Source organism: Neophocaena asiaeorientalis, unplaced genomic scaffold, assembly GCF_003031525.2.
Source record: "Neophocaena asiaeorientalis asiaeorientalis breed wild unplaced genomic scaffold, Neophocaena_asiaeorientalis_V1.1 scaffold630, whole genome shotgun sequence".
In the NCBI taxonomy this organism is placed as follows: domain Eukaryota; kingdom Metazoa; phylum Chordata; class Mammalia; order Artiodactyla; family Phocoenidae; genus Neophocaena; species Neophocaena asiaeorientalis.
In genome coordinates, this window is record NW_020171813.1 from 236,711 (window position 1) to 262,737 (window position 26,027).

General features: G+C 42.6%; 1 protein-coding gene across 1 annotated transcript in view; it reads right to left on the reverse strand.

Annotated features, from left to right (window-relative positions):
• CPNE4 (copine 4) overlaps positions 1–26,027 on the reverse strand; it is a 407,444-nt gene that overhangs the window by 31,634 nt on the left and 349,783 nt on the right. Inside the window, exons 7-9 of the mRNA XM_024734696.1 lie at positions 11,224–11,322; positions 6,964–7,050; positions 4,148–4,207 (exon numbers count right to left, since the gene is read on the reverse strand). Coding sequence (XP_024590464.1) covers positions 4,148–4,207; positions 6,964–7,050; positions 11,224–11,322 — 246 coding nt within the window. The remainder of the gene's footprint in view (positions 1–4,147; positions 4,208–6,963; positions 7,051–11,223; positions 11,323–26,027) is intronic.

A 26,027-nucleotide genomic window follows, 5' to 3' on the forward strand; every position in this document is an offset into this window, starting at 1 on the left:
TGAAATGGTGTGGAGAATTGGGTGTGTGCACTTTCCAGTGAGAGGATAAAGATCTTGTATCAGATTTCAAATGGTCCATGTGACAAAAAAAGAGGAAGAATCATCGACTGGGGCTTTTTTAAGCATCCTTTATGTCCTTCCCTCCCTGGGGCCTTCTCTGCTTATTTCATAGCCTAAAACTCCCCTCTTCTCATCCTCAGGTTGCCACTCTCCTTTCCACCTCTTGCCTTCCCTTCACTGTCGGCCTTCTTGAACAAGTAGTTACACCCACTGTGTTCACCTCCTCACCGTATGTTACACCCCACCTCCTGGGTCTCCTGTCTCATTCTGCTGAAGTTGCTCTTCTGAAGATGATTTGTGCCTACTCATCACATGGCCCAGTCACCATTTTTCATTCTTCACCTTCTATCTTCTCTTTAGCATATGAGATTATTGCCCCTGATCCTGTATCACTTCCTCCTGATCATCTGAGTAACTGCCTCCTCTGGGACCTCCCCCTCTGGCATCTCTTTACTGTTTGCCCCTCTCTCCCCTGCTGACAAATGCAGACCTTCCACAATATTCTGTCACGAGGCCCCCAGTCTTTCTGTATTTTTCTCTTTAGCCATCTCCTCCAGACGCATGTATGTGCAGTTTCCACCTCTCTCCTGAAACTGAGGTCCATACTTATAAATGCTATCTCCACTGGGATACCTGAAAATACTTCCACCGCATCCATGAGGACGTTCATCTTGTTGTCTGGCAGCTCCTCTTGGTCTCCATATTTCTGTGAATGGGACTGCCATGCTTTGTCTTCAGGTACAAAAGATTTGAGTCATCCTGGACTCATCATTCTCCTGTGCCTTTTGTCTCCTCCTGTATCATAAGTCAAGGCTAGTAGACTCTCTTTCCACAGTGCCCCTTTCTACTGCTGCCCCTCTAGTTACCTCTTACTACCCATCACCAGGACGGCTACAGTGGGTTTTAATGTTTTCTTTCAGAGTCCCTTTCACGAAGACATCCCAGATTTACTTCCCTAAAGCATGTGCCTGATTGCTCCCGAGTCCTGCCCAAGAGTCTTCTGAACATTCCCACATCCACCTAATTACCTCAAAATTCAAGGCCCTTCAAATTCTCAATCTAAACCATTTCCCCAACAATCCCTAAATATATCCTGCATATTCACATTAACCCAAGTAAGGTTTCAGTATTTATCATTAGAATATATGGATGCATAAATATTTAAGTTCACAGGGGTGCTTTTTAAAGCAAAGACATAGTATCACATTTATTTATCCAATTTCTTCTTTTCCCTAAACCTTATCTCTTCTTGAAGATTTAGGCTTTGATCCACCACCATTCAACAGAAGTATTCTGAGCAACTTATATCAGCCTACTACCTGAAGGGAAAGGTGCTCTGCTCTTGATATTCTTAAGGTGGAACCAGGAGCTCCAGGCATCAGTAGAAGGTGCAAAAGCTTTCTTCTCACCACTGTTTGTAGTGTGTATTGGGCTCAGTCTTGACAGGAAGCAAATGGTCCACTCAAAAGGGATGATTGAGAAGAATTTAATAAAAGGACAATTCTAAAGTGTTAAGGGAGGCTGAGTAGAAAGGGTCAAGAGGGGCAGTTAGTAGAACCGAGTAAGAGTAGTGTTTGCAGGGCAGGACACCTGAAGGGAACTGTGTCCTTCTGTAGAGGAATGTGGTCACTGCCAAACAGCAACCTGGTGGGTAGAGAGTGGGGAAGAAGTGCCCCAACTTCATTCTCCTCCTATTGTTTGACCTCTGGCTGCTGCCTACCATTGGTCAAATCCAACCAAAATCCATGAGCAGGAGAGCCCGGCTGATGCACCCGAAGAGGAAGGCCTCCTGGGCACAGGGGCAGGGCCGAGAAGCGTGAGGAGGGGAGGAAACATGCAGAACTGTATTCCACTGCTGGCTCCTGAAGGTCTGTCTCCAGGGAGACGGAGGCTCATCCTGGCTGAAGCTCCGGGGCCTGCTTAGGAATCTCAGGCCATCCTCTGCGCCAGTGGGAGATTTCAACTCTGGAGAGCTCAGGGGTGGGGTGACTGCAACAGAACCTCGTTCCTCCCTCTCCCTGCTCTGCCTGTCTCTACGCCAGGAAGCCCTCTTCTCATTTCTCATCCCTCTGCCACATTCCCTTCATTTTTCCAGATGGCCTCAATAAAATGATTGGGCATATAATAAATACCAAATTTATTAAGAGATGTTAATTGTTATTAATAGTTTGTATTACAGCTTGCCATTTACATTAGATAGCACTGCTTGAGTAATAAGAAATTAATAATGGGAAAGCTGACTTAATTTTAGAGGAAAATGACAATGAGGTGGCTGCTATGTTTTCTTTAATAGAAAGCTCAAAATAGAACACCTAGCAACCTTCTCCTGCGTCCTCGGCCTGGAGCCCTCCAGGAGGAAGGGCTTTGTTGCAGGCACTGCTGATGGTCTGGTCTCCTCGGCATTTATCTGCACATGCTCCCCCTGTTCACATGCCTTGTTCCAGACTCACTCCAGGTCTCCCGCAGGTCGATCCGTGGACCCTGGATGGCTGAGAAGCTGGGGCTGGGAAGGTGGTAGTGAGAACCACTGAGGTGGTCCCTTCCAGCTGGGAGCATCAGCAAAAGTGAGAAGGAGGGGAAAACAAAGCCAGGAGAGCAATCTTCCTGTCAGGTGGGCCACACGATCTCCCCTCCTCTCCCCTTCATGAGTCAGGGTGTAGAGCTGGAAACATTCTGGGGTCAAACTTCAGTTTTCCCTGGGGCCAATTCTTTGTAGCCCAACTCCAAGGGCAAAGCAAGCCCCTGAAGGTTGAATAAAGAGCTGTTCAAAAGCATGGGATCTATAGAATCTAAAACAGACCCAAATTGATAGAGCTTTCCCTTGAAGAATCTATAAATAGTTTTCTGCATCATTCCTTTGCCTAAGATCATGGGACACTATCTCCTCTGTGACACTGCTGACTCCTCCACCTCCATTTGCCCAGGACAGCTGGAGGCAGGGGTGTGTGCCCACAATGCACATGTTTGCTACCTTCTAACCGTGAGCCTGAGCTTAGGCAGGACATAGGTAGACCCCTCTGAGGTTATAGCAGAGGACAAGCCTCTATCTAGGGAGATGCCTTATCTCAACCCCTCGGGGAACCCCCTTCTAGTCCTTTGGGTACCACTATCCCTAGTCTCAGGAATATATTGCTCCTGTCTACTTTCTTGGGCTCAAACCAATTTCCTTGCCTTCCTCACATGACTGAGCCTGTCTAGGGAGCTAAACAGGGCTGAGTTTCACGAGTACACTTTTGTAAGATGAGGAACAAATGCTGCACAAATTGGATTCCTCTTGTTTACATCCACGTTGATTTCCCATAGGTTTTAGCAGATCTATTCCTTGTCATTTGGGTATTCTCTTTCTGCAGGTCATGTCTGCCTAAACTTAGTAGGATTTTGAATATGAAGCCACTGAAAGCAAATTGTTCCAGGGCAGATGGACTCACAATCTTGGCCCACCCAGGCACTTAAAAAAGACCCAGTCTACCCCGACCCTCCAATCTGTATTAGGAGTGTGCAAATCCCATGGGCTCACAGATTCCATGTAGGAGGTGATCCTCAATCCACTCACTCATTCTAGTTTTCAACCTTGCAAGACTGGTTCTCCAATCTTTTGGAATTCTCTTTCTCATTGACTGATGAACCATTTGGATGGCTTACTCTTGGCACTGACCATTGGACATGACATGGATGCTCGTGGTCTGGCCACACGAACACAACCAAGACGTCTGCCGTTGTCCAGTGGGATGCGCAAGCGCGGCTCACTTCCTTCCCACCCTTTTCATGCAGTGATGGGACCTGGCAACCCACCCACTGCCTCCTGCCTCATGTAGTCATGGAAAGAACGGAAAGCATTAGGCTGGTTGCCCGAACCACTTGAGGTTGAATGGCAGGAATTTCCTGACATGGCGCTGAAAACCATACTCACTGAGGAAAACAGAATTATGACCTCCTTGTAAAAACATGTTACTGTATGATATTTCAGTGGTGAGACATGAGCAAAGCTGACCCAGGGTCTTAACAGACTTTTATCTCCTCGTGCCCCACACCCAGCACCACTCCCCAACCTTACTCCTGAATAAGGACAAATATGGAAACAACTCACTGTAAACTGGATTTGGCAGCCACCCATGATGTAGTCCAAGAAAGAATGCATCTTGTGGATCTGCACGGGAGGAGGAGAGGAAACTGTATTAGGAACAGTATGATCTGTATACCTATAGATTAGAGGCCTACACTTTGGGGTTATGCTGACGTAGAGGAAAAAGCAGAGAAAGATCTGTGAGAAAAAGATGGGTCAGCTGATTTTGTTCCATGAAAGGAAAGAAAGAAAGCAATGCTGAATTTAGATGGGCCTGTGAGGGCTGCAGCCATCCATCCCCTGCTACCCTCTCTTTTGGTTTACACATGATTTTAATCAGCCTCTGCCTCTGGGGTGAGACTAATACTGTGTTTTCAAGGGTCACCACTGGTTTGAAATGAATGAAGTCTCACACTTGGCTTCAGTCTCGCTGCCCGTGTCTAAGTCCCAGTTCTGGTAACATTCCTAACACCACAGTAATCAAGATGGGCAACTTCAAGATCACAATTACCTGAGAAGGTCTTTACTGCCAGCTGCCAGCTAGTGAGATTCCTCCCATGCCATGAGCAACAAGTATTAACATTTATTGAGAACTTACTGTACACCAAGCACTTGACATACATTACCTCATTTAATTCTTAGAACAAGCCTGTGAAGTTGATGCTATTGTTATTATTGTGCCTATTTTATAGAAGAGGAAACTGAGGCTAAGATGATGGAGGTGGAACTCAAATGATGGTGGTCTTGACAGCACAGTTCATCCTCTCAACCTCTAGGCTGGAAGTCAGCAGGGTCCCTGCTTTTTTCCCAACCCCTGGCATCTGTGTTCTCACACACCTTACTGATTTCTAGTCTTAATTTCTGCTTCATTATGATTCTGATGCTTGAGTCTTGGTGACATTCATCTACTTATTTATTTAACAAGGATTTATTAAGCCCCCACCATGCACTGGATGCTAGGGATACAGGAATGTGAGAAATAGGCATGGTACCTGCAGCCACTGAGCTCACAATCTGGATCCTTTTACCAGGACAACTACTAGCTGATTTTTGACCCTCACTTCTCAGACTCCATCTGATGCTCAGGGCAGCTTCTCAGAGACTGACCCATAAAACCCTATGGTAGTGTTTCCAGGTACCACCTTCAGGTGGCACACATCTATTGGCAGACTTGTCTCAGGGCTGATATTTACTGGGCTCCCTGAATAGTGCCTGCTCCTGGCTTCCTTATGGCGATGCTTTGCCTGATAGTTGGGATACCCTACTACTGTCTGTACACCAAATAAATGAGTTCGATCACCATGGCCTTTGAGTGCTGAACTCTTAGATCAAAACAGATATGTGCACAATCACCTCACAGAGATGGATAGTTGAACTGGCTCATCTGGATCTTCTTTTCTCCTGCTGCTATGGGCACAGGGATGGTCACAGGTCTATTCTGAATGTACCAGGATTTGGTCTGTACAGGTAGGTAAGATGACCAGAGACAACTGCCTTTGAAAGAAGAGTTTATTACTCACAGCTCCCCAAGGGACAGGAGGAATGTCCTGCCACACAAGGGGGCCACACGGGGAAGCACTAGGGTCAGTCAGGAGGCAAGAGGAATGAGGGGAATGCACAGGCAAAAATCTTTATCATGGTTTTTGTGGAAAGGAATGCATGAAGCAAGGTAAGAAGTTAAGCAGGTTTAGGTTTCAATAGTTTGAGTAACTTACGAGGCTCTGGGTGATAGTGATGGTCTCTAATTATCTGAAACCTGGCTCTGGGGTGATACAGGGCAGGCGGAATATTGTCTTGGTGTGTGAGAGTTCAGGAAAGGGGGTGGCTGGGGGTATAGGCTCTGGATGGATTGGTCTGCATGTCAAAGACAGGCTCACAGGCAAGTTGATTGCTACCTTTAGGAATTAGGTAACTCTGGGAGGGGCAGTTCCTCCCCAGTATGCAGGGCCCCAAGATGTTAAAGCATCATAAAATACACAGAAAGCCATTATTAAAACAGTGACCCCCAGATGACCAATCATAAGCATTATCTCCTAGTTCCAGTGATTGGTTCAAGGGGTGGGCATGTGACCTAAGCCAGACCCATCAGTCTTTTTCTTTACTCTCTTGTTATGTAAGGATGAGTTCCTGCAGCTCCTGGCAGCCAGGAAAGGCCAACTCTGAGTGAAGGAACCTGATATATATAGAGAGAAACTGGATGGCACATAAGTCTTATGTCATTGAGTCAGACAGACGGAGACTAAAATCTCAGCTCTTAAACTTACCATGTGTGTGACAAACTGGTTACACAATCTCATTTGAAAGTAGAAATCTCAGGGTTGTGATAAGAGTAAACAGAACGTATTATAGTTATTTTCACATAGTAAGTACTCAACCAGTAGCAAAATTATTCCCAGATGGGATTTTCTGCAAAGTTAGAGCCCCTCTGGGAGGAATTTTTAGGCCCTTTAATCTTCCCCCACTGTCTTATTTTCATGGTACCCTCTCGGCGTGGTGGAGGTGTCACATATAAAGCAACGAACGCTGGGATAGGCACAGAAAAGGTGCTTTAGAAATGTTGGTGACCCCCTCTGGGGACCTCCCTCTGGTGCTGCCCTGGGAAGACCAGGACTCTCCTATCTTTGGGGGCAGGACTGTCCTTGTGGAGGGTATGGTGGCATTGGCCTACCACAGCTCCAAGACTATCCATGCTTACAATGTATGTCCATTAATACCTTAACTTTCTGATTTTTGTTTAAAAAAGATCGTATCTCTTTGACACTCTCTCCTTCTGTCCACACAACCTTCCTCCCAGACAGCCCTAGCTTCATACCCCTGGAAGACAGAGGCTATGTATATACCTTGCACTGATTCAAAATCACAATGCCCGAGTTCTTATAATTCTTCTTCTTGGCTTTGTACTTGGGATTGATGCACTCCCACTGCACCTGAAACAAGAAAGGTTATAGCATGATTGCCAGCTCAGGAAGAAGTGGAATAATTCGTGACGAGGCCCCTGGGCACTGTTGCAGATGGACCTGAGGGCTGGCCCATGGTCTCTAGCTGATCCCTTCACATCTGGAGGGGCAGTAAGGAGGAGTGGTGCAGAGGGAGACTCCGACACTACTCTGCCTGGTGTGAATCCCAGCTCCTCCATTTTCCAGCTGTGTGATCTTTGGCAAATTACTTGATTCCTCTATGTCTTGCATGTCTCCTCTGTAAAATGGAGCTTGTAATTGTAGGTATCTCATAGGGTTACTGTGAGGATTGAATGACTAACCCCTGTAATACATTTAGAACAGTGCCTGACACTTATAAATGCTTGCTATTAATGGGATCAAATTAAGCAGCAGGAAGGAGAGATCTGGGGACACACAGCTGAGTAACCCAAATGCTGAGTCTTAGTGTCTGGGAATTGACTTAAGAGGTAGGAAAACTGAGGGACATTGAATACTGGCTACAGGAAGCTGGTGAGGATGATGATAAGTTTGCTTAACTTCACAGAGGACTAAAATAATGGATTGAGACAGTCACAACGGTGGCGCATTAGATTGCCAGAGAGGCTTCTGTGAGAGGTAGAATCAGAACTGAGGAGGTAGCTGGGAGTTAAAGGGTGAAGAGATCTCAACCCTTTCAGCCTACAGAAGGCTTCAGGGGACAAAGCCAACTGTACCTTGACTACTGACAAAGTCAAACATCCAAGAGTCATGGAATGCTCCTGCCCACTATCCTATGGGAGTAGATCCTTGGATTTCTACTCAGAAGACAAATTTTCACTCTCTGACAGTTGGAAGTATCTGAAAATGAAGCAATTTCTGAGGCAGATGTGAGTGGGTAGATTGATACAGCATTGGCGCCAATGACCCATTCCTCCCAGTGCACAATGACTCTGAGCTTAGTCAGGTGACTTGTTTTGACCGATGGGACATTAGCAAGTGATATGAGCAGAGGCTTGACAAGCCCCTGTGCACTGGGGCTTGCCCTCCTCTGGCTGCTGGGACATTTTCACCATGTATTAGCTTAAGCTGGTGTCCTGGAGGATGAAAGAGCACGTGGAGAAACATTTCAGCTACCTCAGATGTGTAGGCACAAGTGCAAGAGTGAGTCCCATTTGGAACAGAGAGAAGTTTCCCAGGGGAACTCAGCCCAGATTGCTGACCTCCTGTCCTGCCTATGGTAGTAGCCTCCTAACAGATCTCCCTGCCTTACTCTCTTGTCTCTCTCTGTAACTGATTATCTACACAGTAGCCAGAGTAATCTTTAAAAAAATTAATGTAATTCTCCAGCCAAGACCCCTTTGCAGCACTGCCCAATAGAACTTTCTACAATGATGGGAATATTCCATGTCTGCACCTATCAATGTGGAAGACACTAGCCACACGAGCACTTGGAGTGTGTGTGTGTGTGTGTGTGTGTGTGTGTGTGAGAGAAAGAGAGAGAGAGAGAGAGAGAGAGAGAGAGAGAGAGAAAGATGGAGGAATTGAAATTTTAACTTAATTTAACTTAAACTTACTAAAATTGAAATTGAAATAGGTGTATGTAGCCAGTAGCTACTAAATTGGAGACTGTGGCTTCAGTGTGCTCTCAACCCATTTATAGGAAAATTGAAACTCTTTTCTCTGAGCTATCAGAATCTGCTTTTCCTGGCCTTGGTCTCTGTTCTTGACCACATCGCATGCATGGCTGCCTCACCTTCTCTGATCCAGATACACTGGTCTCTTTCCAGATCCTTAATCACACCGAGCTCTTTCCTGACTCAGTACTTTGCAATATTGTTCCCTCGGCCTGAAATACTGTTCCCTTGCTTGTTACATGGTTGGCTTCACTTCATCTTTAAGGGCCTTCAAGTTAAATGTCACCTTTTCAGCTGATCTCTTCTATGTTATACCTTTATAACTAAACTGGCTCAGTTTTTTATAGCATTTGGCACAATGTATAATTACATATTTTGTTTACTTGATTCATATTTATATTTTACTATGATGCACACTCATGTCACACCTAGAGCCTGACACTTAGCAGGTGCTCCTCAGTAAATATTAGTGGAGTCAATAAATAATAGAACAGTTCCCTGGGTGCAGACGTGTCAGAATAGGGACTGAGTGGTTGCACCAAAACCTTTCTGGTGTCTCAGTGATACAGAAAAGTACAGTAGCATATCATCCATTTCCTCAGAGAGACTTCAAGATTCACTTCTGTTTGTTTGAAAGCATCAGACTTCAGCGTGCTTCAATTGTGATGTATGCTATAATATCCTCCTAGGATTCTAAAGATGAAGTGTTTCCCATGTTTATTGGTTTGGCTATTTCTATTTGTAAAGCAGAACAAGGCAAAACTTCGTAAAACTCTTTAGAACTCTAGCGGGTGGTATTGATAACTGTCATTGATTTATTAGCTCAACAGAGCCTGGTCTTGTACATTCAAAGAAGCAACAACGTCTCTGGATAAATTCCTAGTTATTTGGGTAGTGACTTTATTTATAGTTTAGTGTTGGTTTTCACTGTACCCCTGAAACTGCAAGCCTGCTCGTGGGTGAAGGTCTCTGTGTGTCTGACAAGTTTCCTGCAATGCTGGGTATGTAACAGCATGTTTAGCAGGTTGTGGGAGCTATGCAGAAAGCTGCCCTTGACTTTTCAGGCCAAAGGGAGGTATTCAACAAATGGTCTGATTCAGATTAAGCCTCTGATTCTAAAGAATGTTAGTTTATTTCCATCCAGTCTGGTTACATCTTGACTTACATCTGAAAGGAGAAACTTGAACAGTGAGTTGGGACAATCTTCCCCAAGCAGCACTTCTGAGCAGGCCAGGCACAGGGTCTTTAGGGGAAAAAGTCTTTCTCTGCTGTCACTCCTTTTTGTTCTATGGGGACAGTGGCTCCCAGAGTAAGGATGGCAGGTAGCTTGGTTTGACTTCCTCCAGAAGCTAACGCCGAGGCAAGGATTTAAGTACAAGTAATTCATCTGGGAGGTAATACCAGGAAGGAACAATAAAAGAGTGGGGAATTGAAATAGGGAAGCAGCCAAAAAGGGGTACGTGATCCATTCAGGTAACCCTATGGGCAACCAGGGCTGCTTCCTGCTGGGGAACTCTGGGTAACTTCACAGAGCATGCCTCAGAGTTTTGCCGCCTGAAGGGCAAGAGAGCTGGGGTATTTATATCCCATCTCCCACTAGCAATTTGTTGAGGGCTGCTCCCTGAAATGTATACAATTCCCCCGACTGTCCAGCCTGCAGTAGGCATGGGCAGAGCAGGCTCCAGCAGCCACAGAAAGCCCTCAGGCAAAGAGATTCAGGTTCTGCAGCTGACACTGGGCAGGTGGATCCTGAACAGATCAGAGAAGAAGTTACATGGTCAGGGTCCAGACGACAGCAACTGACCAATAGATGTATGTATGTATCCATCAGAGTATGGGTGTCCGAGAGATACAAAGAGGAGGTGTAGGCTTCTGTGTGATGCAATGAAATCCCTATGTCCCCCTGTGGTATGTGGTAGTGTTTGGGTTTATGTCTTGGTATCAAGAGTGTAAGAGTGAAATGGTGAGACTAAATGAAAATCTGGTGCCCAAAATAAAAATTTGGAGTAATCAAATAATTTGCCCAAAGCATTAAATGTGTAATTAATGCCACCAGGTCATGGAAATGTAGATCTAGAAAGAATACTGCAACATGATAATAACACCAGCACATATTTTGGAAGTTCCAGACACCCTGCCAAGTGCGTATCACGATTTATCTCATTTAATCTTCACTGAATGCTACCGGGTAAGTACCAATATCACCTTCATTTATTTTAGGTGAGAAAGCTGAGGCGCACAGAGATTAAGTCACTTGTCCAAGGCTACACAGCCAAAGGAAATTAGAAACTTTCTCATCTGACTTCTCCATTTTGCCAGTGGAGAAACTGTACCACCTTGGAGCAGGGTCCTGTCCAAGGTCACAACCAATTGCTATGAGCTGGGTTGGCACTAGAGCCCAGATTTCAGTTCCCACCATGCTCCCTCCTGGCCATGTTTAATCATGTATTAATGTCTCACCTCTAGCTGCTCGGTGTATAGCTGGGTGCTAAGGAGGCATTGCAAGAGGCGAGTCTGGGGGAAATGCCATGAGGGGCTTACCACATACCTGTTTTCCTTCCATTACTCCTCTCATCTCCTTGAATGTTGAGGTGAATTCTCCAATGAAGTCATGTTTGCCATTGGAGTCCCAGTCCCATACAATGCACTGCAAGAGAAAATAAGTATTTTTTTTTAACTTAAGAATTCATCCACAGCAGCTAAAGGCAATGCAAACTTTATGAGGAAGACCTGATGAAGGACAGTTGGTCTGGATCAAAAGTCTAGGATGACAGCATGTGGGAAGAGGTATCCCTTTGGTTTCCATTGGTTTTACTTAGCCTTTTTGTCATGACTTTCAAGCAGCCCAGTGATGCAGCAGTGACTAATAATTTGCCGATTTTTCAGGTAAGGCCAGTAAGACCAAAAGGAGATAAGTCACTTGTCAAAGGGACTATCCAGTGAATGAGAAACCTGGGATTTGAAGGCAGGTATCCTGACTCTAATTCCAGTGTTGTTTTTCCCACAGAAGAGAGCCTCTGTGGTTTATAGCTGGAATCAGGTGCCTGAGTCCATGCCTGTAGCTTCTACAGTGGCAGCTTATGTTTAATGATTTGATCATATGAATCACATTTTATTATTTTTTTTTCTGAAGGCAAAAGAGCGATGCTAAGAAAAACAAGTCAGAGGGCAAAAAGTGAGATCTTTAATTGTACCCACATGAAAAATAGGTGAAAAACAGTGAGAGGTGAGTTACACTGGTAAAAAGCAGGCGTCCATCACACCTAAGATGCGACCTTTCAACAAGAGGGCTCCATCTAACACCACTAAGGCTAACTTCTGGGCTTGCAAGTAACACTTTGCAGTGTGATGCAGATTAAATCAGTAGCCATCTCTCTGCTTGGTCACACATCTTTAGGTGAAGAGGGAGTCCCCATTTTTTCTGGGGTGGAGGTTGGACTAGGGTTTCAAGCACTTCAGATATCGCTTCTACATCTTAAACCAGGGATCTGCAGCCAGGAACCCCAGAAGTCAGATAAGATTGAGGCAGCAAGGAGACATTTACTCAGAGGTTTTCCCTGGAATATTGGGGTTCAAGGGGCAGCCTAGTTCTTTCTTGGGATGAAGACCCCAGTGGCCAGTCCTGCCTGGAAAACCTGGTTTGTAAATCTATTTTCTGACCTGTGGAATACCACACAGACCTAAAATGAAATATGCCCCGAATGAAACATAATCCGCCCCCAAACTTATTCCTACTCATTTATTTTCTGTCACAGTGGATTGTATCAACATCCACCCAGTGGGAAACATCACTCAGGATGTGCACTGTGAACATCACACTGTCAAAGACTTGTCTACTGATCTCAATTACTCACAACAGGGTTTTTTCTCTCTATTTGCCAGCCCCTCCTTACTGACCCTGACACTCACACAGTCATTACCTGGAGCCAGAAGCAAAAGAAAGCTTGACTGGCCTGGGCACAGAAAGAGAAGGAAGTGTGTTTCTGGGACCTTGCCTCTCAGGCTCTTAACTGTGCACAGTAGTGAACACAGCCCTGGGACATCTGAGTCTGACACTTACTCAGTCTTCTGAGTCTTCAGATAAAAAGGCAAAGGGGCCAAAAGAGTCTTTTCAACACTCCCTTGTGTCTTACTGTGCTTCTTTTAATCTCTCCATTAGAATATAGGAAAAGCAAGAGGGAATGTATGTAGTACTTTGGTTTGTCACCAAATCTCAAGCAAAACCACCTATCTGCCTTCTCTTAGATTTCCCGTCATGCTTTGGTTAGTTACTGCCCTCTTTCCACCTGCCACCATAACACTCAGGACGTTTGCTCTCTCTGGGGCAGAACTCCCCTGGGCTGGATGACGAGTCAGGCCCAACAGGGTTCCAGGCCTGGCCTCCTGGGGGGCAGGCACCGCTGTTTACATGGACCCTGCTTCTTCAATTGGTGGCATTTCTCATCATGGCAGTTGCAGAATCCTGTTTCGACCTTTCTCAGAAGGGTCCCAGAGGAAAGAAGGCACAGTGAGGCAGAAAAATAAAACCATGGTCTTTCTCTCCCTGCCATGAAGCTGGCTTATGACAGCTCTGATACAGCTGACAGAGGAACATGTCATGGTGAAAAGTAAACAGATCAACTGCCCTGCAGAAAAGCTGAGACAGAGGCAGGTTCTTGGTGTGAATCAATAAGGAAACTTTGACAGATTGGTGACAGAGTGGCAGCTCAAAACTGTCTACAAGTCAGGAGGTCTTCCACAGTCCCACAGCTCACAGTATAGTTTAGGTATATCATCTTAAAATGTCTGAGCTAGACAGATGGTCTTGTCAACTCCCTCATTTTACAGAGAAGGAAATTAATGGAAGAGAAAGGAAGTGACTCCTGCAAGTTCACCCAGTGCAGACGAAAGTCGAGGTTTCCTGCCTACCTAATTCCCCCCACCAACCACAAAACAGCAAATTATAATAATTACAACATATATAGTGCTTACTATGTACCAGAAACTGTTCTGAACACTTTACATATGTAAATTCACTTAATACACAGAATAATTTTTCATTAAGCTCATTTTACAGATGAGGAAACTGAGACACAGAGAGGTGAAGTAAGTTTTCCAACACCACACAGTTAACAATAGGTAATCTTTGAACTAAAAGAAGTTAAACTTTGGAGCTTGTCCTAAATGATCATCTCTTATGAGCCCAGGCCATTTGTGTTTATGGTCTCTAATCCTGTATGATAACCCTGAAATGACAATATTATTATTGCCATTCACAGGTACCAGTCACAGGCTTAGAGAGGTCAAGTGACTTGACTAGACACCTAGAAAGTGACAAAGATGGATTTTATTTCTTTTTCTTGTTTAATTACTCTGACTAGGACTTTCAGCACTATGTTGAAAAGAAGTGGCAAGAGAGGGCATTCTTGTCTTATTCCTAATCTTAGAGAAAAAGTTTTAACGTTTTCACCATTGAGTAATATATTAGCTGTGGACTTGTCATATATGGCCTTTATTATGTTGAGGTAATTCCTAGTTTGTTGAGCATTTTTATCATGAAAAAGTGTTGAATTTTGTCAACACAGAATTGCTAAAGCAATCTTGAGAAAAAGAACAAAGCTGAAGACATCACTTCAAAATATATTACAAAGCCACAGGAATTAAAACATCATGGTACTCCCATAAAGACAGATCTATAGGCCAATGGAACAGAATACATAGCCCAGAAATAACCATACATATATGGTCAATTGATATTTGACAAGGGTGCCAAGAATACACAATGGGGAAAAGGGAGTCTCTTTAACAAATGATGTTGGGAAAACTGAATATCCACACGCAAAAAAATGAAATTGGATCCCTACTTTACACCATACACAAAAATCAACTCAAAATGGATAGAAGACTTAAACATAAGACTTGAAACTGTAAATCAGTTAGAAAAGAAACACAGGGGAAAATATTCTTGACATTCATCTTGGTGATGATTTCTTGGATATGATACTAAAAGCACAAGAAACAAACAAAACTAGACAAGTGGGACTATATCAAACTCCTACAGGAGCTATAAAAATCTGCTGCACAGCAAAGGAAACCATCAATAAAATGAAAAGGCATCCTATAGAATGGGAGAAAATATTTGCAAACCGTATATCTGATAAGGGATTAATTTCCAAAATGTATAAGGAACTCTTACAACTCAATAGCAAAAAAACCCCCAATAACCTGATTAAAAAATGGTCAAAGGACTTGAACAGATATTTCTCCAAAAAAGATATACAAATGGCTAACAGGTATATGAAAAGATGCACAACATCATTAATTATCAGGAAATGAAAAATCAAAATGACAATGAGATATCACCTCATATCTATTAGGATGACAATTATTAAAAAAACACAAAAGATAACAATTGTTGGCAAAGATATGGAGAAATTGGAGCCCTTGTAACCGTTGGTGGGAATATAAAACAGTGCAGCAGCTATGGAAAACAGTATAGTGGTTTCTCAAAAAATTAAAAATAGAACTACTATATGATCCAGCAATCTCATTTTTGGGTATACATCCAAAGAACTGAAGTCAGGATATTGAAGAGATATCTTCATTCCCATGTTAACTTCAGCAGCATTATTCACAATAGCCAAGATATGAAAATAACCCAAGTGTATGACTGAAGAAAATGTGGTATATACATACAATAGAATATTATTCAGCCTTAAAGAAGAAAATCTTGCCATTTGTGAGTTGGATGGACATTATGCTAACTGAAATAAGCCAGTCACTGATGGACAACTAGTGCTTGACTCCACTTTTATGAGGCATCTATAACAGTCAAACTCTTAGAGGCAGAGACTACAATAGAGGTTCCTGAGGGGTGGAGGCATTAGGGTCTTGTTCAATGGATGTAAGGTTTTGGTCACGCAAGATGAGTAAGTTCTAGAGAACTGCTGTACAACATTGTGCCTATAGTTTGTAATATGGTGTTGTGCACTTCAAAACTTGTTAATAGTGTAGATCTCATGTTATGTGTTTTTATCGCAAAACAAGTCAAAAGGACATAAGGAAATGTTGGAACGTGTGGGATCTGTTACCTTGATTCTGGTGATGGTTTCACAGGTTCAAACTCATATGCATATGAGTTTGCATATGTTTGCATATGTCCAAACTCATCAAATTATATGCATTAAATATGTACAGTTCTTTATGTATCAATTAAATAAAGCTGTTAAGAAATCTAAAAGTAAAGGAGATTTCCTTAATAATCTGGGTAGGTCTGACACAATCCATTGAAAGTCTTAAGAGCAGAATGAGGCTTCCCTGAAGAAGGAGAAATTTTGCCTTTGGGCCATAACTTAACTTCAGTTAGCCTGAGAGTTCTAGCCTGCCTTTCCTGAGGGTATGCTGTAGGGATTTCAGACTTGTCCAGCCAGCCCGCACAACAGCATAAGCTAATTCCTTGCAATAAATCTCTTAATGTCTATCTTCCACTGGTTCTGTTTCTCTGGTTAACCCTGGCTGACACACCTTCCCTAATCTTCTCCCTTGGCATTCATACCTTCATATTAAGAAGTGAGTTTTCAGTGACCATCGGTCTTCTCATACTGATATGCCAAAGTTTATTGAACACTTACTTTGTCCCGGGTATTGTTCTAAGCCCTTGACATGCTCTGATAGTTAATCTTCACAGCAACCCCATCAGTGGGACACTATTATTGTTATCTCCACGTTACAGATGAGGAAACTGAGACACAGAGAGGTGAATGATCTCCTGCTATTATGGAATATTTTGGGTTTTAAAGTACGATTGGCTTTAACATCAGAGTTCTTGGGATCTGAATGTGATCCAGGTCCTGGAAGGCCAGGGTGAGCTACCCAAACTGTGGTTATAAAATTACATAACTGCAGCTCATCACTGCAGAATTCTCATGTTTAAAGGAAATCTGTTCTTCCCTTGCCTTTTAAATTTTTATATATGTTTTAACATTGTAACTTGTCATTTGTCCAGGTGAAGTAGGGTTCACTGTCCACTTTCTCTTGGCTCCTTGGTTACACCACCCCCAAAGCTTCCATTGCAATCTGTTTACATCTGCTTTAACGTGTCTCCAGCTATGTGGTCGTCACGGGTCTCTATCCAATACTTGAAGGAAACTTGAGTACTCAGCTTTCTATCAGGGTTTAGCACAGTTCTTGGGCACAAGTAAGAACTCAGATAAATCTGTGATGAGTTCATGAAAAAGGTCTTTCTCCTTAAGTTGAGTGGATGGCAGTCCTCAGATTGGCCCTGTTTCCACACTGCAAAGGGAAGGTACTGCAATCAACTGGTTAATTTTTATTAAAGGAGACTCGGTAATATGTTTTGTTGGTGGTAGATATAGGCACAGGCAAAGGATTGTCTGCATGGGATTATGGACACGGTTTAATTGTTGTAGACACAGGGGTCAGGGCCTGGGAAGCAGCAGGCCGAGTTCTGTCCTCGCTCTGCAGATAGCACTGTGAGACCTTAGGGTGTCTTCTCAGTATCTCTGTGCTTTAGTTTCCTTCTCTATGAAATGGGTGTCTGGGGAATGGGAGCTGGAGTGAGTGCTCTCTGAGGTCCTTTCAGATCCAGAATTCCCTAGTTACATGGCATTGCATCTTTATTCCTTTTTCAACTTTATGTTCCAAAGTCTGAGATAATTATATTAAAGTCATAAAATTCTTAATTATTTATCAATACCTGATAATGTAACACTACTCCCTTTCTTTTCTTTTTTTTTAATTAATTTTTATTGGAGCATAGTTGCTTTACAATGTGTTAGTTTCTACTGTACAGCAAAGTGAATCAGCTATACATATACATGTATCTCCTCTTTTTTTGGATTTCCTTCCCATTTAGGTCATCACAGAGCATTGAGTAGAGTTCCCTAAGTATACATAGGCTCTAATTAGTTATTTATTTTATACATAGTATCAATAACGTATATATGTCAATCCTAATATCCCAATTCATCCCACCCACCCCTTCCCTCCTTGGTGTCCATACATTTGTTTTCTATGTCTGTGTCTCTATTTCTGCTTTGCCAATAAGATCACCTATACCATTTTTCTAGATTCCACATATATGTGTTAATATATGATATTTGTTTTTCTCTTTCTGACTTATTTCACCCTTTATGACAGTCTCTAGGTCCATCCATGTCTCTACAAATGACCCAATTTCATTCCTTTTTACAGCTGAGTAGTATTCCATTGTGTATATGTATCATATCCTCTTTATCCATTCCTCTGTTGATGGACATTTAGGTTGCTTCTATGTCCTGGCTATTGTAAATAGTGCTGCAATGAACATTGGGATGCCTGTGTCTTTTTGAATTATGGTTCTCTCTGGGTATATGCCCAGTAGTGCAATTGTTGGGTCATATGGTAGTTGTATTTTTAGTTTTTAAAGTAACCTCCATACTGTTCTCCATAGTGGCTGTATCAATTTACATTCCCACCAACAGTGCAAGAGGGTTCCCTTTTCTCTACACCCTCTCCAGCGTTTATTGTTTGTAGATTTTTTAACGATGGCCATTTTGACTGGTGTGAGGTGATACCTCATTGTAGTTTTGATTTGCATTTCTCTAATAATTAATGATGTTGCATTTCTATTCACTACTCTCCCTGTTAAAGGAGATAATAATAGTGATTTGCATTTCTCTAACAATTAGTGATGTTGTTTAATCTTTTCATGTGTTTGTTGGCCATCTGTATGTCTTCTTTGGAGAAATGTCTATTTAGGCCTTCTACCCATTTTTTGATTGGGTTGTTTGTTTTTGGATATGGAGCTGCATGAGCTGTTTGTATATTTTAGAGATTAATTCTTTGTCAGTTGCTTCATTTGCAAATATTTTCTCCCATTCTGAGGGTTGTCTTTTCTATGGTCACCTAATCTATGACAAAGGAGGCAAGACTATACAATGAAGAAAAGATAGCCTCTTAAATAAGTGGTGCAGGGAGACCTGTTCAGCTACATGTAAAAGAATGAAATTAGAACACTCCCTAACACTATACATAAAAAATAAACTCAAAATGGATTAAAGACCTGAATGTCAGGCCAGACACTATAAAACTCTTAGAAGAAATATAGGCAGAACACTCTTTGACATAAAACGTGAGATCTTTTTTGACCCACCTCCTAGAGTAACAAAAATAAAAGCAAAAATAAACAAACAGGACATAATTAAGCTTAAAGGCTTTTTGCACAGCAAAGGAAACCATAAACAAGACAAAAAGACAATTTCCTTTGTTTTCTTTCACTAGGTATATTTATATCCCTTGGACAACTGAAAGTCAGTTGTTCATCTTCTCATGGTGATTCTCACAAGAGCACCAAGAGATGGCAGGTCCATTTTCACAGATGGTGATCCTAAAATTCAATAGAGCAACTGAAGGTGGCTTATTCCCAAGCACAGAGCTAGCAAGCGTTGAATTAGGCTGTGGACCTGGATTTATTTCTCTATACTCAGGACCCTTTTCATTATACCACATAGCTTCATAACATACTCATGCCATGTGCCTTTTCAATGGCAGGCCTTTTTTCTTTTTCTTTTTTTTTAACTAACGAACTAAATCATGGATATCTGACCTCTCCCAGGGAAGAATATACTTATATACATCTTTAACGTTCTTTTTGATAATAAGCACTCTAAGATTACCCAGAATGATTAATCTAGGTGGGGCCTTACTGAGCTCATTTAAAGGTAGAATTTTAAATTGAAACCATCAAAATTAAATGTTAACAGAATAAGTAACATAGGAACCAAACTGTGTTCTAACATCACTTAGTCTAGACCAGTCTCCTAACTGCAGCTTTTGGGAAATCAGGCAATCTGATTTCTATCATTTTAAGGAGATTTAGGCAAATACATAAAATTATATTTCAGGATAGCTATGATTAGGGATTTGGGACAATTTCATTCATAATTTAGTACTCGGAATGGCTTCTTTTTTGTTAAAATTTAATGACAACCCTTAACACAAAATCGGTTTAATGGTTTACACAAGACTGTAAACATCTAAAAAAGAGTATTAAATGTATATTTGCTTATCTGGTGGTTGTGACTTGAGCACAGGCAGACCTTGGTAGAGTGTGTCCATGGGAAGAGGGTCCACGCCCCTTTGATTATTTTCTCGTCACTTGATTGCTTTTACTCACTGCAGACTTGGCAATAACCTTCAGACATCGCCGCAGCTAGTTGGATGGGAATTAAAAGTAGCTCCCCCATTTGTAACATGAACACTCTGATTTGGACCTCTGAGGTTTGGCAGAGCAGGATGCCACAGGGAGTGAAGACAGAAATCTTCACAGTAGAGCAGGGACGAAGCTGGACCCTGAGAGATGGGCATATGCAGCATGCAGATGGAGGGGAGAGTTTCTCAAATAAACAAAATGTAGGTACAGCTCCAGAAATGGTGGGCAGGGCTGGGGCCTCAGCCATGTGCATCTCTGGCAGTCATCTTTGCTGTGCTGGTGGGCAGGACTAGCAGACATCTGTCTGTATGAGAGCCTGAGTATCTTCTGGGGACTCAACCTAAGGTGAGGAGAGAGTGGGGCAACAAGATGGGCCCAAGAACAAAGAACCACATCTTAGAGGAGTGGGACAAGGCTGAGTAGAGTCTGGTGACAAATGCTCAGAATTTTCCACAGGTCTAACCCCTATGGATTCATGTCTGAGTTCTGGGGAGGGAGCTGTAAGTAGAAAAGTAGCTTGAAAGAAAAGTTTTCACAAAATAACAGGGTCTTATGTAGGTCAGGAGAACAGAGGGGTTAGATGCACTAAGAGGCCCAGATTTAAGCATCCCGAGGGCTCAGTGTTTCTCCATGCAGGGGAGGTGCTGCTCAGGGCTGAGGGCAGAAGGAGTGGGTGCTCTGTGCTCATCCTGGGGGTGCACCACCTTCATCATCAGTGCCCTATGTCCAGACTGGTAGGGCTCCTTCTAATCCTGAAACTCAGACCAGGTGCTCAGTGGGAGAAGCATCCCAAAGCACGAGTTCTCCTTGTAGACTTGGGTCAGCGCCATTTACCTCACTCTGCTCCTTACATCTTTTTTTTCCCTAAATGATGGGGACTTTTTATTGTAAAAGGCAAACTGAAGTTCATTGAACGTTTGTTCCTATATGCCTAATAATATGTTTTTTTTCATTTAATCAACTTCGTTGAAGTATAAATCATATACACAATAAAATTTCATGATATTTCCCACAAGCTTCTGGCTTGGGTGATGCAGTGTACCATTCACCTGGGTAGGAATCACAGGAAAAATAGGCTTGAGGCCCAAGGGATAGTTTAGTATTTGGTCATGTCAAATGTTGAATCCCACATTCTTGACCTCTAATAAACACCGTGAATCTCCTGACTCATGACAGGTAATCATTGTTTCTTCTAGAAAAATTCCTGTGTCTTTATTCCTAAATGAGCCATGCTGCTCGTGGTTTATTGATTGCTGTAATTTGATGCCTGGAGGCAAACTCCATAGGTCCCTGATGAGGAAAAGGTGCTTGAAGACCGGAAAAGAACAGATGACTCGATTCGTATGGCTTAATCAGTCTGAAAACCACAAACTGGCAACGTGGGTCTCGCAGCAGCCAGGAGGGAGCCCCGGTGCAGCCAGGCAGCTTGATTACAGTGTGTTTCCGACATAAGCTCATTTACTTGCTTCTCTTGTTTAATTATTGCCCATGGAACCATCATAGGTGTTCAAGACTTGGAGGTTTTAAAACAAGGGAACAAAAGAGATCTTAAAAGCATAGAGAAATGAGCCATTCCTAACCAATTGCATGAAATAATTTATGGAAAACAGATTTGTTGCTGCCACGCCCAAGCCAATTCTGGGAGTTTAAACTGGACTAATCCTCTATCCACAGACAGTATAAAATAACTGAGGCATTCCAGTCAGAGTCACAAACATTGTTCTGGATCCTCCTGCCTCATCACCACCGCTGACTGGTCCCTGCTCTGTTCCCGTGTTTACAATGTTTCTTTGGCTTGCTGGGGCATCCAGGTTATCCTTTGGGCACCAGGGGACCTTGCATGCTCATGCTCTTCAGGGCCTGGCTACCCTCTCACTCATGTCTCTTGTGGGCAGACATCACTTCTGACCCTGGTCTGGATCCTGAGTCTTCATCCAGGAACTGGCTTCTGACTGAAGTCTTGTGTAGATTTACCCCAGCCACCCTTGAAACCAAGCTTCCGGTAGTCCAATACTTTTTATTAATTTCATTTAGTTCCTTGTGATGGGGTCCCTCTGTCACTCAGCCTTTCTACATACAACCAGCCCTTCCTGGTCAATCTATACCTCCCTGAGCTATGTTGCCTACTTAGCGAGTGTGAGGAAGAGTCTACAGTTCCTACATGAAACAAGAAAACCAAACAACTGTACTAAGTTGTTAGCCTAAAATTGCTACTGGTGAAACTCTCCTTGTCAGAGAGAATAATTTCTCCTCTTCTAAACAATAATTATTATAGACAGACTTTTGAGTCGAACACTTTCCTGCGAGATAGGAGGGCTTGGTTCTGAGTCATCCAGGAAGATACCCTATTCTTTTCATCTGGATGGAGTCAGACACACATTTTCAAGATGGACAAGCAGAGAGCTGAGATTTTGACAGTATAAAGCAGGGGCACTGACCTAGCTTATCAGACTTATTACCCAAGTAATTGAACCTTTCTTCTCATTCCATTTCTATCACTGTACAGAGCAATAGCTTTATTTGTCTCTGGGGAGGTGACACAGACCTTCTTTACCCATGGATGGGTGTAAACCCATCCATTCACTGATAGGAAGCCCCTCCTAGTAACAGGCTCATCAATAACTGTTTTAAAAGTCAGCAAAAGTAGTGGAAAATAATTAGAATTTTTTTCTGGCTTTCATAATAGTCAATGTATTTTCAATGGTGGTTTATGATAAATGGACCCGAGTTTCCATCTAAATTGCATTCTCCACATCAAGGTTATCATTTTAAAGGGCAGAAATCAAAATCAATATGGTAGCAAAGCATTTTAAAAGTTAATTTCATAGAGCACCAGGTTTATGGGAGGTTAATAGGGTATTAATAGAAAGTAAAAAAGGGCTGAATTCTCAAATAAGCTTGGGTTACCCTGAGATAATAGAAGTTAAACAGTTTTCTCTATTGCAGACTTTGAAATGCCAACGTGAGGCCAACCAGCCATCAAGGGCACAAAATTTAATGAGGCATTTGTTCTTAGGGCACCACAAGCACAGGGTTGCCACTTGTGTAAAGCTGAGAGTGACAGCTTCCTTAAATTTTGTGCCAATACTCCTTTTGCCTTCCCCTACTCCAGGTCCTGCTAATGTGTATTGTGAATAATTTCCAAGATTAGGGCATAATACACAGTATATAATACACAGCTTACTTGGTCAAGGAACTTGGCTGTGTATTTGTAGAGTGAGTGGAAAAGAAGGATGCCCTAGGCAGGTGGACAGTACATTCTGGAGAAGTTGTGCTTGGATGCAAATTCTTTCTCCTGAATCCATCTTATTTTTCTGTTTTGGCAAGTTTTATGGTGAGCTCACATTTTCCTTAAGCTCTGTGTCAGCGATACAAAAATCCCTGTTTCCTTATGATCAGCATTTATCAGGGGATTTAAAAAAAACTACAAAACAAAATATGTTTGTTCCTCCTTTATTGATGGATTCATTGCCTGTATCAGTATGAATGATGCCTTGGCAAAAATGCGAGCAGAATAGCCCATTATGCTAAGGGATATAAATTATCTTTGAGGGAGAAGATCCCTGTTCATCAATACTGATGTAGCTGTGTCATCAATTTAATAGCTGAACACTCAGGACCATTAAACCTAGCACTGTTTGCCATACCATTATTTATAATAGTGCCCAAGAGTAACATGTAATTAACTACATGACTGACTGACAAAGCAAACTGCAGCGTGATCAATCATATTGTATAAACACTTGTCACCAGGCTACATGCGGGATGAGAAGGTTGACTTGTGATGTTTCAGTGCTACCCTGTCTAGACTGTTGCTCTGGGCTGGTGTGAGGCCCACCACTGATGGGGACTTTATTCTCAGATCCAGATTTAAAGTTGGTGGCTGTACCTTGATATTCAGTCTCATCTTGCCATCTAGCTTGATCTTTGGGAGGGTGACCAATATGAAGAATCTGTCAGTTCCTCCTTATCTAGAATGGCTTCCTCTTTTTAGGTCCCCCCAGACTCATGATTTTTTCCTTTGCCTAGTCCCTACTTTCACTAAGTTTTCCTACTGCCACTTGCCTTTAAAGCAATCAATTTCCCCTCTTCTTCAGGTTTCCCCTCACTACAGCTATTTTGTAACTTGTCCTCCTCTTTGAGCTGATCAGGAATGACTTCACCACAAGCAAGGGGAGATGAGGCATGGTCAGATTTTCCCTCTCATGCAGGGACTGTTTTGTAAAGTTTACTGTCAGCCCACAGGGTTAGCCTTCTACCTGTGACAGCTACTTGTAACTTCAGAAACTCCAGGTCCCGTGTGGCCAAGAGGAAGACTGAGACTGTTATGGAGATTCATTCCAGAGAGAAAAATTGCTGATGGAAAGATATGCCTCCCCCATCAGCATGAGTTTCTTCTGTGTGAATACTGAGGCTAATATGCAAGAGTCTAGCACAGCTGCCTGTAGAAATTGGATGCTGTTCTTAGGTGGGGTCTTTCCTGAAATGGGGAGGCATTATTTCAAGCATTAACATAGAGGAAGAGTAAGGTCCTTAGGGTGGAGAAAGAGAGAATTCTGTACCTCTGTCTTGGTATCTCTTTCTTAGGTCTAGACCAGGATGCCAGATACCTGGCACAGGCATAGTCATTCCCCCACTACTTCCTGTCCATCCTCTTATCCTTGCCCATTGCAGACATCACCAGTCAATCATACTTTCCTCACTTAGACTCCTCCTCAATCCAACATCCCAGGCAGTCATTATTTATTGTTCAGAGTTGGAATATAAGATTCAAACCTGTTTCCTACTGTCAATCTCAAGTCTGATGAGTCAGGATGCATGTTTGTAGGGTGAGTGCTAGAAGGAAAAGAACTACGTGAATGTCACTGCCTTACCCATTGGGGCAGGGAAGGGATATAAGCCCTGAAGAGTGAGCATTATCTTATAAACCACATCATTTTCACTTAAGAGTACTCCCTGGGTTTACTTTCTATTTGTTCTTACCTGTGTCTTAGCAACATTTGGTTTGAGTAATTTGGCTTTGTCATAGCTAGACCTCACAGCGCTCAGAGGAGAACCATATGTCCATGGTTGGGTCAGAGTTAAGTGGGAAGCAGGTTACCTTGAGACTGCTAATTAATAAACACTCCTAGGAAGCCTAAGTCCCATAGTTCAGCTGCTTTTTCTTACTCTGAGATTCTTCCTCCTACTGACAACTTTAGTGATCCTGAGTGCTCTATTTTATTTAAAAAGGTAGCTTTCATTTTTGCCACCTTGCCAAGACTGTCAAGAATCATAATGAGGCAGCAAAAAATTATTTCATTCACAGAAATTTTCTGTGAATTTTCCATCCCATCCATTTTCTTCCCACCTCTCCTAGTCACAAAGTCATGTGTTTTCCATGACGAGTCCTTCTAATTTTATGTCACTAAAGCCACATATTCAGGTAGCAAATCTCAAAGTTTCCTGATGACTCAAGCCCCAACATCCCATGGATATAATATTGATGATGATGATTTCCCTGGTATGAGTTTCTAAGAGAGCCACAGGAAACTTGTCTTCTTATTCTTCTGTCCTTACTTAGAAGCTTAAATTTTTTTAACATCTTTATTGGAGTATAATTGCTTAACAATGTTGTGTTAGTTTCTGCTGTATAACAAAGTGGATCAGCTAGACATATACATATATATCCCCATATCCCCTCCCTCTTGTGTCTCCCTTCCACCCTCCCTATCCCACCCCTCTAGGTGGCCACAAAGCACCTAGCTGATCTCTCTGTGCTATGCAGCTGAGAAGCTTAACCTTTAAGATGCTCTCTGGAGCTTTGATCTATGAAGAGCTGAACAAATTGGCAAACATGGAGCTTGTAATATCTTATTTTTCATATTTCCAACAGTTACCTTGGCAAGCAGGTATGTACTCTATAAACCTAAGTACTGACTTGACATGTGGATCAAAAGAGAGTTTGTAAGCAACCTGCAGGCAGCTGCTCTTGGAGGATTCAGCTTGGCATGTAATCTAATTCAGCTGAAAGATGTGGACATATAATAACTACTACACAGACCATCATTCTCCTCTGTGTCTCTCTGGTCATGTACAAATCATTCATTTGGCAGGTTCTTTGTAATTCCACTAATTAAGGGAAAACTATTGGTCTTTTTGGCCCTAAGTCAGGATTCTAC